Consider the following 13,639-nt stretch of genomic DNA (forward strand, 5'->3'; position numbering starts at 1 on the left):
ATAGATCAGTGTTCAATCGGTTCTTGTAATTTAGGGGAACATTTACTAAGCAGTGATAAGAGCAGAGAAGTGAGCCAGTGGCAACCAATCAGCACTGAATTAACATCTATAATTTGCATACTATAAAATGATACACAGCTGCTGATTGGTTGATGGGGCCACTTCTCCACTGGCTTACTTCTCCGCTCTTATCACTGCTTAGTAATTGTCCCCCTATATCTGGAAGACAATGGTGAGAACAGCGCCTCCTAGTACATTAAACGTAACCTTTACGTAGGAACCTGCACCAAATGCCAAAACACCATCAGATAGAGCAAGTACCGTATATAGTGGAACACATCCACTTAGAATTTGCATTGATAAATCAACTCAGCAACAGGTCAACCAGTATAGTATTCAGTCAAAAAGACCATATAAGGAAAATTAGAGAGAAAACCAACAATACCCCTGAGGAAGTCCGGCATTTGGACGAAACGCGTTGAGTAGTGATCGCTGGGTTACTTACCTGTTATCTACCAGGTAAGCTATACCTTGTGTCTATTTAATGTATGGGTTTTTTTTTTTTTTTTTTTATCTTTTGGGGCCAATAAACTGTTACACGATTGTTGGTTTTCTCTCCTATACTGGTTGACCTGCTGCTGAGTTGATTTATCAGACTTCTTTGAACCCACCAGGATGCTTCTAGACAAATGTGAATTATAAGTGGATTTGTTCCACTACATACGGTACTTGATCTATCTGATGGTGTTTTGGCATTTGGTGGAGGTTCCTATGTAAAGGTTACGTTTAATGCACTAGAAGGCGCTGTTCTCACCCTTGTCTTCTATAATATATATATATATATATATATATATATATATATATATATATATATATATATATATATATATATATATATATATATATATATGTGTGTACCAAAGGAGCTGACAGCGCCACAGATATAGTATCTAAGTTAAAACGACAGTATAGGAAAATTTGTGTTCTAATAATTATCAGAGCATGACCTGGTGGACACTCCCTTAAGTATTAGGGCGTCAGCTTATAAACCTCAAAAAAGTATATAGGCACTGGTATATATGCCTAGAAGTACAAAATGGTGTGGGGGGCTTGCTAATACCTCATCCCCCCACACCATATATATATATATATATATATATATATATATATAACAGCAGAAAGGGGCAGTACTCCATGGCTTTGAAAAAAATAAGCTACCGCAGCATGTAAGAGCTTCAAGTAACTGATAAGGCAAGCAGAGTGGAATACTGCAGATGATTTTTTCTCTACATAAGATGCTGTGAAGTCACCGCAAAAGAGTAATGAGCATAATACCTCTGAGTCTCTTATTTCACTCAGCGCAAAGCATTACTGAGCAACAGCATGAAGCATTACACGCACATAACTAGAATATATAAAACACTTAGGTATGCACATGTTATTTCCAACACCAAGCTGGTAGTCTGCCCTGATCGCAGTAATAATGACATGCAGAATGTTAACTAACCACCTTGCTCAGCTGCTGAATTGTCCGCTGTTTCATTTCCAGTTCACAGGACATCTGCTTCTTCAGTTTTTCATAGTCATTCATTTTGTTGGTTAGTGTCTTCTTCTCTTCCCGCATTGTAGAGATCTGACATTTTTCGATAAAACAATGAATTAAAGGCGATGGGGCAAACGTAATAGAATGCGAGTTAAGGCTATAATCTAAAACAGCAAAACAAAGTTGGATCTACACTTGTATCTCCAGTTACTTAAACCTTTAAACAAAATGTGTACAATGGGAAAATAAAAATGACTGACCTCTTTCTCCACCTGCTGTATTTGCTTTTTGGCATCCGTTAATTTATCTTTGAACTCTGTATAATCTTCCTCTTTTCTCTGAAGCTCCAGTTGAACCAGATTTAGCTGACCAGTTTGCTGCAGGAGCTCTTTCTTTAACCTTAATAAAACAATGCACAGTGTAAGCATAAATAGTTATTAGCCTGGATACGAATGACATAAGACTAACTTCAACCCTATTGCAGAAGCAAAACTGTTATTGTTACATAAAACTAACATTACTCATGATATAACTGAAGTCTATTCAGGGTGTAGAGAGTGAGAGAACTGCATTAGACTACAAAAATCTAGAACTTTTTTTTTACAACAAATTAAGGTAAATTGGACTATAGCTTAAAAGCCTTCCCTCAAGCATGAGGTTTGGAGTAAATGCAAGCAACCTTGACAACATTCAGCTATAATTAAAAACTTACAGTTCCATTGCCTCCGTTGACTCTCTGACTTGTTTCTCGCTCTCGGTCTTAGCACATACAGCAGCTGCAAATGCTTCCTGCATATTTCTAATCTTTTCTTCTAATTCAGCCTTCTCATTATTTAGTGTTTTTATGTTCTTTTCACAGTCCATGTGCTCCGTCTGGAGTTCTGCCAAATGTTTCTCCAATCTTTCAATGGCAACAGATTTTTCCTTGCTCTTTTCTTCTAAGCCATTAAGTTTTTCAGATTGATCTTTGTAAGAATCTGCAAGGAGCCCCAAATCCTTTATCTGTTGACTGTTCAATAATAACTCACTCTTATAGTCAATTTCTTGCTTTTTGTGTTTCTCCAAATGGTTGCTGAGGTCTAACACTTGTTCTCTGAGCTGGACAATCAGTTCATCTTTTTCCTTCAAAAGGCAGCATTGGGAAGACACCTGGTTCTGCTGAACATCCTTTGTGTTTCGTAGTAAAGACAATTGGTTTTGTAGGTCATCCAGCTGTTTTTCAAGATGCTGGATCAGCTTGTTCTTTTTGACGGATTCCTGGAGAACTTCTTGACATTTTCTCCACAGACCTTCAACAGCATTGTAAAACGCACTCTCTCTGCCTGAAACCATTTTTTCAGGCTGACTCTCATTTCCGTCAAAGTGTCTCGTGGATGAGTCCGCCATCATGTTATTTAGATTAAAAAAATCTACCTCACCAGGATACTCCTTTGGCTCACTCTTGCCAAAGTCATCCAGCTTACTTTGAATAGTTTTGATTTTGTCAACCTTGCTGGCAATGTTTAATTGATGCTGATCTATCTCCTGCTTTAACATTTCAACTGTTCCCTCTAGCCGGAGTGTGAGATCTTTTTGGGTCTGCAGTTCAGTGACTACGTTTTCTTTTCCGGATTCCAGATGAATCACTTGTTCTTGACATCTGGCAAGCTTCTCTTCCAACTCTGCAACAGTCTGAGTGAGGTTGACTACCTGTGCTTCGTTTTTCTCCTTTTCAACTTTAGTATCCTTCAGCTCACGCAGTGTATTCTTTAAGGCATTGTTTTGCATTTGATCGCTTTCCATGTTAGTGTTATTAATTTCACGAAGTTCTACAAAGCATAAATTAGAGCTTAATTAAAAGAATCATAATGTTAGAAGATTTATCAAATCACATTTTTTTTTTAATGCAGTAGAACATGAACCCTGGCCAGCTAACAACATCCACTATGGAGATTTTTTTTGTGCTGTGTGGAATTAGTTCAGCTAGCATGGTTTGTTATATTAATGGTGGATTTGAGAAATCTAGAATACATGCATAGTTGGGGGTATCTGATCTTCAGGCTAAATATAAGTGAAAAACAAAGAACTTTTGGATAAAAACAAAACAATACCCTAGTTTCAAAAGTATGCATGCATTTTCACAAAGGGACTGTAGGGTCATTCTGTGTCAAATAAATACACTATTTGACAAAATTTTACCTCACCCCCTCAGATTTTGTTCATATTTGGTATATGGAGAGTATATATGTAGTCTAAGAAAAATACAAAATTTTATTTAAATATCTCGTGCAGTTTCTAAATAACTGGCTATGTAAAATTTTAAAAAATCTGTCAAAAACGCACAACCAGCATATTTTCAAATAGCCATAGCAGCTCTACTAATTAAGCCAGAGAGGTGGGAGTGGTGTCATTTTACTGATCTTTCCTATGATATACAACACAATAGGCTTTGTGGGGAAAAACTTTTTCCAAATTCAAAATGAAATTTTTGACCACGATAATCTCAAAAAGTGAGTCAACAAAACAGTTTAAATAATTTCAGGTAAATAGTCTATACTAGTGTTAAATGTTTGTCAAAATTTAAAAGTGGGAGGATAATGGGTTCATAGTTAAAAATAATTTTAAAGCAAGTTAGTTTATTCAAAAAATGTTGGGTGTATTACAAGTAGCAATAGGTAATAATAGGTTGGATGGCTTCATTAGTTTAATTATATAAATAAAGTTGAATAGAAACACCTGAAATTGTATTAGTCAGTCAACATTGTTAGCTGAAGATAGTTTGACAATGCCTCAGTGGTTTTTAAAGTGTTATCAGGAGACGTGACAAATTCTTCGGAGTTAGAGGGTCGACTTGGCATAAGACATCTATTGGAGCTATCCATAGTACATCAGTCTTCCTTGGATAGAAGGGGTGTGGTATAATAGATAGACAGTGTCTAGTTAGACAGTCAATAGATAGACCCCACATGTTAGACATTTAATAGGTCGACAGGGTGAAAAGGTAGACATGAAAAAAGGAGACAGTACAAAAGGTCGACAGGGTCAAAAGGTCAACATGAAAATGGTCGACATAAAAAAGGTAAACACCAATTTTTTTGTTGCATTTTTGGGGTTTGTGTGGATAGTTTTGTCATCTAGGACCCCTAATTGTAGAAAGGCATACCCTCACAGGGCTCGCTTTGTTTGCCACGCTTCGGGCTCGGTGGCTCACTGCGCTCACAAGGTTTATAACCAACTCTATACCAACATGGATAGAGAAGGTATGAAAAAATAAGAATTTACTTACCGATAATTCTATTTCTCGTAGTCTGTAGTGGATGCTGGGGACTCCGTCAGGACCATGGGGAATAGCGGCTCCGCAGGAGACAGGGCACAAAAGTAAAAGCTTTAGGATCAGGTGGTGTGCACTGGCTCCTCCCCCTATGACCCTCCTCCAAGCCTCAGTTAGGATACTGTGCCCGGACGAGCGTACACAATAAGGAAGGATTTTGAATCCCGGGTAAGACTCATACCAGCCACACCAATCACACTGTACAACCTGTGATCTGAACCCAGTTAACAGCATGATAACAGCGGAGCCTCTGAAAAGATGGCTCACAACAATAATAACACGATTTTTGTAACAATAACTATGTACAAGTATTGCAGACAATCCGCACTTGGGATGGGCGCCCAGCATCCACTACGGACTACGAGAAATAGAATTATCGGTAAGTAAATTCTTATTTTCTCTGACGTCCTAAGTGGATGCTGGGGACTCCGTCAGGACCATGGGGATTATACCAAAGCTCCCAAACGGGCGGGAGAGTGCGGATGACTCTGCAGCACCGAATGAGAGAACTCCAGGTCCTCCTCAGCCAGGGTATCAAATTTGTAGAATTTTTCAAACGTGTTTGCCCCTGACCAAGTAGCAGCTCGGCAAAGTTGTAAAGCCGAGACCCCTCGGGCAGCCGCCCAAGATGAGCCCACCTTCCTTGTGGAATGGGCATTTACATATTTTGGCTGTGGCAGGCCTGCCACAGAATGTGCAAGCTGAATTGTACTACACATCCAAATAGCAATCGTCTGCTTAGAAGCAAGAGCACCCAGTTTGTTGGGTGCATACAGGATAACAGCAAGCCAGTTTTCCTGACTCCAGCCGTCCTGGAAACCTATATTTTCAGGGCCCTGACAACATCTAGCAACTTGGAGTCCTCCAAGTCCCTAGTAGCCGCAGGTACCACAATAAGCTGGTTCAGGTGAAACGCTGACACCACCTTAGGGAGAAACTGGGGACGAGTCCGCAGCTCTGCCCTGTCCGAATGGACAATCAGATATGGGCTTTTGTGAGACAAAGCCGCCAATTCTGACACTCGCCTGGCCGAGGCCAGGGCCAACAGCATGGTCACTTTCCATGTGAGATATTTCAAATCCACAGATTTGAGCGGTTTAAACCAATGTGATTTGAGGAATCCCAGAACTACGTTGAGATCCCACAGTGCCACTGGAGGCACAAAAGGGGGTTGTATATGCAGTACTCCCTTGACAAACTTCTGGACTTCAGGAACTGAAGCCAATTCTTTCTGGAAGAAAATCGACAGGGCCGAAATTTGAACCTTAATGGACCCCAATTTGAGGCCCATAGACACTCCTGTTTGTAGGAAATGCAGGAATCGACCGAGTTGAAATTCCTCCGTGGGGGCCTTCCTGGCCTCACACCATGCAACATATTTTCGCCAAATGCGGTGATAATGTTGTGCGGTCACCTCCTTCCTGGCTCTGACCAGGGTAGGGATGACCTCTTCCGGAATGCCTTTTTCCCTTAGGATCCGGCGTTCAACCGCCATGCCGTCAAACGCAGCCGCGGTAAGTCTTGGAACAGACATGATCCTTGCTGAAGCAAGTCCCTTCTTAGTATCTCTTGAAGTTCCGGGTACCAAGTCCTTCTTGGCCAATCCGGAGCCACGAGTTTAGTTCTTACTCCTCTCCGTCTTATAATTCTCAGTACCTTGGGTATGAGAGGCAGAGGAGGGAACACATACACCGACTGGTACACCCACGGTGTTACCAGAGCGTCCCAGCTATTGCCTGAGGGTCTCTTGACCTGGCGCAATACCTGTCCAGTTTTTTGTTCAGACGGGACGCCATCATGTCCACCTTTGGTCTTTCCCAACGGTTCACAATCATGTGGAAGACTTCCAGATGAAGTCCCCACTCTCCCGGGTGGAGGTCGTTCCTGCTGAGGAAGTCTGCTTCCCAGTTGTCCACTCCCGGAATGAACACCGCTGACAGTGTTATCACATGATTTTTCGCCCAGCGAAGAATCCTTGCTGCCATTGCCCTCCTGCTTCTTGTGCCGCCCTGTCTGTTTACGTGGGCGACTGCCGTGATGTTGTCCGACTGGATCAGCACCGGTTGACTTTGAAGCAGAGGTCTTCCTAGGCTCAGAGCATTGTAAATTGCCCTTAGCTCCAGTATATTTATGTGGAGAGAAGTCTCCAGACTTGACCACACTCCTTGGAAATTTCTTCCCTGTGTGACTGCTCCCCAGCCTCTCAGGCTGGCATCCGTGGTCACCAGAACCCAGTCCTGAATGCCGAATGTGCTGCCCTCTAGTAGATGAGCACTCTGCAGCCACCACAGAAGAGACACCCTTGTCCTTGGAGACAGGATTATCCGCTGATGCATCTGAAGATGCGATCCGGACCATTCGTCCAGCAGATCCCACTGAAAAATTCTTGCGTGAAATCTGCCGAATGGAATCGCTTCGTAAGAAGCCACCATTTTTCCCAGGACTCTTGTGCATTGATGCACTGACACTTGGCCTGGTTTTAGGAGGTTTCTGACTAGCTCGGATAACTCCCTGGCTTTCTCCTCCGGGAGAAACACCTTTTTCTGGACTGTGTCCAGAATCATCCCTAGGAACAGCAGACGTATCGTCGGAAACAGCTGCGATTTTGGAATATTTAGAATCCACCCGTGCTGTCGTAGAACTACTTGAGATAGTGCTACTCCGACCTCCAACTGTTCTCTGGACCTTGCCCTTATCAGGAGATCGTCCAAGTAAGGGATAAATAAGACGCCTTTTCTTTGAAGAAGGATCATCATTTCGGCCATTACCTTGGTAAAGACCCGGGGTGCCGTGGACAATCCAAACGGCAGCGTCTGAAACGGATAGTGACAGTTCTGTACCACGAACCTGAGGTACCCTTGGTGAGAAGGGCAAATTGGGACATGGAGGTAAGCATCCTTGATGTCCAGGGACACCATATAGTCCCCTTCTTCCTGGTTCTCTATCACTGCTCTGAGTGACTCCATCTTGATTTGAACCTTTGTATGTAAGTGTTCAAAGATTTCAGATTTAGAATAGGTCTCACCGAGCCGTCTGGCTTCAGTACCACAATATAGTGTGGAATAATACTCCTTTCCTTGTTGTAGGAGGGGTACTTTGATTATCACCTGCTGGGAATACAGCTTGTGAATTGTTTCCAATACTGCCTCCCTGTCGGAGGGAGATGTTGGTAAAGCAGACTTCAGGAACCTGCGAGGGGGAGACGTCTCGAATTTCCAATCTGTACCCCTGGGATACTACTTGTAGGATCCAGGGGTCCACTTGCGAATGAGCCCACTGAGCGCTGAAACTCTTGAGACGACCCCCCACCGCACCTGAGTCCGCTTGTACGGCCCCAGCGTCATGCTGAGGACTTGGCAGAAGCGGTGGAGGGCTTCTGTTCCTGGGAAGGGGCTGCCTGCTGCAGTCTTCTTCCCTTTCCTCTATCCCTGGGCAGATATGACTGGCCTTTTGCCCGCTTGCCCTTATGGGGACGAAAGGACTGAGGCTGAAAAGACGGTGTCTTTTTCTTTATACGGCAATACTTCCATGTGCCGTTTGGAATCTGCATCACCTGACCACTGTCGTGTCCATAAACATCTTCTGGCAGATATGGACATCGCACTTACTCTTGATGCCAGAGTGCAAATATCCCTCTGTGCATCTCGCATATATAGAAATGCATCCTTTAAATGCTCTATAGTCAATAAAATACTGTCCCTGTCAAGGGTATCAATATTTTCAGTCAGGGAATCCGACCAAGCCACCCCAGCGCTGCACATCCAGGCTGAGGCGATCGCTGGTCGCAGTATAACACCAGTATGTGTGTATATACTTTTTAGGATATTTTCCAGCCTCCTATCAGCTGGCTCCTTGAGGGCGGCCGTATCTGGAGACGGTAACGCCACTTGTTTTGATAAGCGTGTGAGCGCCTTATCCACCCTAAGGGGTGTTACCCAACGCGCCCTAACTTCTGGCGGGAAAGGGTATAACGCCAATAATTTTCTATCGGGGGAAACCCACGCATCATCACACACTTCATTTAATTTATCTGATTCAGGAAAAACTACAGGTAGTTTTTTCACACCCCACATAATACCCTTTTTTGTGGTACTTGTAGTATCAGAAATACGTAACACCTCCTTCATTGCCCTTAACATGTAACGTGTGGCCCTAATGGAAAATACGTTTGTTTCTTCACCGTCGACACTGGAGTCAGTGTCCGTGTCTGTGTCGACCGACTGAGGTAAATGGGCGTTTTAAAGCCCCTGACGGTGTTTGAGACGCCTGGACAGGTACTAATTGGTTTGCCGGCCGTCTCATGTCGTCAACCGACCTTGCAGCGTGTTGACATTATCACGTAATTCCCTAAATAAGCCATCCATTCCGGTGTCGACTCCCTAGAGAGTGACATCACCATTACAGGCAATTGCTCCGCCTCCTCACCAACATCATCCTCATACATGTCGACACACACGTACCGACACACAGCACACACACAGGGAATGCTCTGATAGAGGACAGGACCCCACTAGCCCTTTGGGGAGACAGAGGGAGAGTTTGCCAGCACACACCAAAACGCTATAATTATACAGGGACAACCTTATATAAGTGTTTTCCCTTATAGCATCTTAATATATAATAATATCGCCAAATAAGTGCCCCCCCTCTCTGTTTTAACCCTGTTTCTGTAGTGCAGTGCAGGGGAGAGCCTGGGAGCCTTCCTAGCAGCGAAGCTGTGTAGGAAAATGGCGCTGTGTGCTGAGGAGAATAGGCCCCGCCCCCTTTTCGGCGGGCTTCTTCTCCCGTTTTTCTGACAACCTGGCAGGGGTTAAATACATCCATATAGCCCCAGAGGCTATATGTGATGTATTTTTAGCCAGCATAGGTACTTTCATTGCTGCCCAGGGCGCCCCCCCCAGCGCCCTGCACCCTCAGTGACCGTTGGTGTGAAGTGTGCTGAGAGCAATGGCGCACAGCTGCAGTGCTGTGCGCTACCTCATGAAGACTGAGAAGTCTTCAGCCGCCGATTTCTGGACCTCTTCTCTCTTCAGCATCTGCAAGGGGGTCGGCGGCGCGGCTCCGGTGACCCATTCAGGCTGTACCTGTGATCGTCCCTCTGGAGCTAGTGTCAGTAGCCTACGAAGCCAATCCATCCTGCACGCAGGTGAGTTCACTTCTTCTCCCCTAAGTCCCTCGTTGCAGTGAGCCTGTTGCCAGCAGGACTCACTGAAAATAAAAAACCTAACAAAACTTTTACTCTAAGCAGCTCTTTAGGAGAGCCACCTAGATTGCACCCTTCTCGGCCGGGCACAAAAACCTTTTTGTATTTGTGACCAACGCTCTACTTATATAGGTAATAGTGGGGTGGCAGCAGTACGTGTGGGAGGCTAAACCCAAAAGCCTCCAGAAATTTAAAGTACAAGAAGATTTTACACAACTGCGCCTGTATGCAATGTAAAGTGTCAGAATAGTTTGTTTTAAATAAATAACACGAAGTGGTGTGTGGTATGACTATACTGGCGTTTATTCGTATAAAATTATCAGATCAAAATTCGCTTAATTATCAGGTATAGCAAAAAATTATACTTAAAAATATGTATATATTTGTAAGATAATTGAGGGTATACACAGGGTGAAAATGAAAATGAAAAAAAGAAGAAAAAAATGAAAAGATGAAAAGAGAAAAAAAAAATATAACTCAGTTCAAACTATTAGAATTACACCTTTATGGTGTGAAAAATTGGGAGTTATGAAAAAATAGAAGTCTCAAAGAAAAGTCTGGTGTGAGCAGAGTGTGGCGTCCCACCTCTTCTCCACCTTATCTGTGGTTTTGTACTGTCTAATACTCCAATATAAATTAAGTATTCCGGATTGACAGAAAAGTTTTTAGTTTTAATCACAGTGATGTCACAGGTGGTTCTTTTGTGCAGGTAGGCTCTCGTCCGATTGGTTATGGTGCTGCGGGGTACCCCAGTGCGGATAGTGGTGGGATAAGGTGATCAAGGAGAAGGTAAATAACTTAAACCCCGGACTCCCCGCTAATACTCTTCCGTTTTGTACAGCCGGAGACGTCCGCAAACACAGGCGTCTGCCGTCTGTCACACACGGAGAGACGCGGTCATGCCTCTGGGGGGAAGGTATCACTGACTTCGGGACCCACAGGGGGACTGTCCGCCGTGAACCTTCCCTCCTACGGGGTGGTTTACCTTCTTTCCTGAGCTTGATCCCGTCGCACAATTCCACTCCTTTTTCCTCTTCCACCTGGCGGTCGGTGATCCACTCGCTGGTCTGTATCCTCTCGGCTGCGGCTCCGTTTTTCCTCCACAAAGTCTGCTGTGAAAAAATGACTGTTTCCGTCCAGAATGACTTTAAAGATACTGTTGTATTCTGCGCTGGTATTGGGGGAGTAGTGATGTGCTGCTCAGTTCCTTCTCCAACGCGTATCGACCCGTTTGGGTCTTCCTCAGGGAGTCCTTATTCTCCATCTCTGTTCCTGGCTTTTTATGCCCATACTTGATTATGTCATCAAAAGTGGGTGTGTCCATATTTTCCTCAGTAAGGCTGAAAGGATATATTGTGTCTTTGACTTTGCAACATAATAGAATTATGTATGAAGGCAATATTGTTTATTTTCAGCTGTGTGCAACATGATTGAAATCTATATTGAATGGAAAATCTCTAATAAACATCTTGTATGAATATATTATATTGATTTTGTGAGTGATGTCTTATGATGTTAGGAATGCAAATAAAAAAAAATAAAATAAAATAAATTTAAACGAATCTCTTTTGTCCTTGTTTGTTTTGCATGGAATGATTTGCCAGTAAGTATTTGGTCTGACAGGATTCGAAACACAAGCTAAAGAAATGAAACACCAATTCATAGAAAAAGGTTACAAAGAGGACATCCTGGAGGAAAATCTAGAAAAAGCTAAAGAAACAGATAGAAACACTCTCTTGACCTACAAAAATAAAGAAATGACGAATGAAGCTTTCAAAACAGCATTTATCACACAATACAACACAAACAATAGGCAATTAGAAAAAATCTTATACAAACACTGGCACATTCTACTTGAAGACGACATACTAGCAGACAAACTCCCATCAAAGCCAAAAATTATTTATAAAAGAGCCCCAGATCTTAAATCAAGATTGTCACATAGTCACCTGAAGAAAGCAGAAAAAATACAGACTACAATGACAGGACAGAAAATAAACACAGGTTTTTTTCATTGTGGTGTCTGCAACTACTGCAGAACACACAAGGTGAGCACCAAAAGAGTCACCAATTTTATCTCAAACAAAACAGGAGAAATTTTTGACATACAAGAACACATCTCATGCCACAGCAAAGGGGTGATCTATCTAGCTGAATGCCCGTGCAAACTACAGTATGTAGGGAGAACAACAAGATCCCTCAAAATAAGAATAGCCGAACATGTCAGAAATATCAAACACAGCCTAGAGACACACAATTTGTCACAACATTTTAAAGAACTACATGACAGCAATCCAACAGGATTGAAAATATTGGGAATCAAGTTAGTACCACCGAATTGGAGAGGAGGAGATTTTCTGAAAAAAATAAACAAAGAGGAACTGAGGTGGATGTACACATTAAAGACACTGAGACCACAAGGCTTGAATTTAGACAATGAAGTGAGGTCAATAATTATGAACTGATAGGTATCTAGAACCTCCATATCCCCGTACAACTATAATAAAGGCCAGCTGGACATTAGATATGTCAATATTACAGTCAATACCATCATTATCATGTTCCAGTCCAGAACAACCTAAGAAAATATATTAAAAAAACATAAAATAACAATATTAAGTTCCATATCGTTATATCCTGTCATATTCTACAGGAGTCTTTACATAATTTGAGTTCATATTCATTTCTAACAACCAACAATTACTTATTACATAAAATAAAGCAATTGGTTGCAATAACTGGGACACAGCTTTTATTTCACTCTCAGAATTTCCCTGGAATATAGTAACTAACCACAAAAGAAGTTACTACATGAAAAAAACTTGTTTACTATATTCCCGCATTGAAATATACATTATATGCGAACACAAAATCATAGAAATGAATCTTGTCAGACAAGACAATTACTGGCAAATCAATCCATGCAAAACAAACTAGGAAATAGGGATTTTTTATTTTTCATTTTATTTTATTTTATCATTCTTCATACATTATTATTTATTTTTAATTTTATTATTATTTTTATTTTATTTCACTACATTATATTATTATTTTTATTCATTTGCATTTCTAACATCATAAGATATCATTCACAAAACCAATGCAATAAATACAAGATGTCTAATAACGATCTCTCATTCAGCATAAGATTTCAATTATGTTGCACACAGTAAACAATATTGCCTTAAAATACAATTCTGTTTAAATTATGTTGCAAAGTCAAAGATACAACATATTCCCGCATTGAAGTCCACAATATATACGAACAAAAAATCATAGAAATGAATCCTGTCAGACCAAATACTTACTGGCAAATCATTCCATGCAAAACAAACAAGGACAAAAGAGATTCGTTTAAATTTATTTTATTTTATTTTTTTTTATTTGCATTCCTAACATCATAAGACATCACTCACAAAATCAATATAATAAATTCATACAAGATGTTTATTAGAGATTTTCCATTCAATATAGATTTCAATCATGTTGCACACAGCTGAAAATAAACAATATTGCCTTCATACATAATTCTATTATGTTGCAAAGTCAAAGACACAATATATCCTTTCAGCCTTACTGAGGA

The 13,639-nt window shown here is 41.6% G+C and overlaps 1 protein-coding gene across 3 annotated transcripts in view; it reads right to left on the minus strand.

Moving 5' to 3' along the window:
- Positions 1-13,639, minus strand: part of KIF20B (kinesin family member 20B) — a 502,673-nt gene that overhangs the window by 165,349 nt on the left and 323,685 nt on the right. For all 3 annotated transcript variants that reach the window (XM_063961679.1, XM_063961680.1, XM_063961678.1), the window contains exons 20-22: positions 2,256-3,351; positions 1,804-1,942; positions 1,511-1,633 (exon numbers count right to left, since the gene is read on the minus strand). In XM_063961679.1, coding sequence (XP_063817749.1) covers positions 1,511-1,633; positions 1,804-1,942; positions 2,256-3,351 — 1,358 coding nt within the window. The remainder of the gene's footprint in view (positions 1-1,510; positions 1,634-1,803; positions 1,943-2,255; positions 3,352-13,639) is intronic.

The sequence above is a fragment of the Pseudophryne corroboree genome, chromosome 3, assembly GCF_028390025.1.
Source record: "Pseudophryne corroboree isolate aPseCor3 chromosome 3, aPseCor3.hap2, whole genome shotgun sequence".
NCBI classification, from domain to species: domain Eukaryota; kingdom Metazoa; phylum Chordata; class Amphibia; order Anura; family Myobatrachidae; genus Pseudophryne; species Pseudophryne corroboree.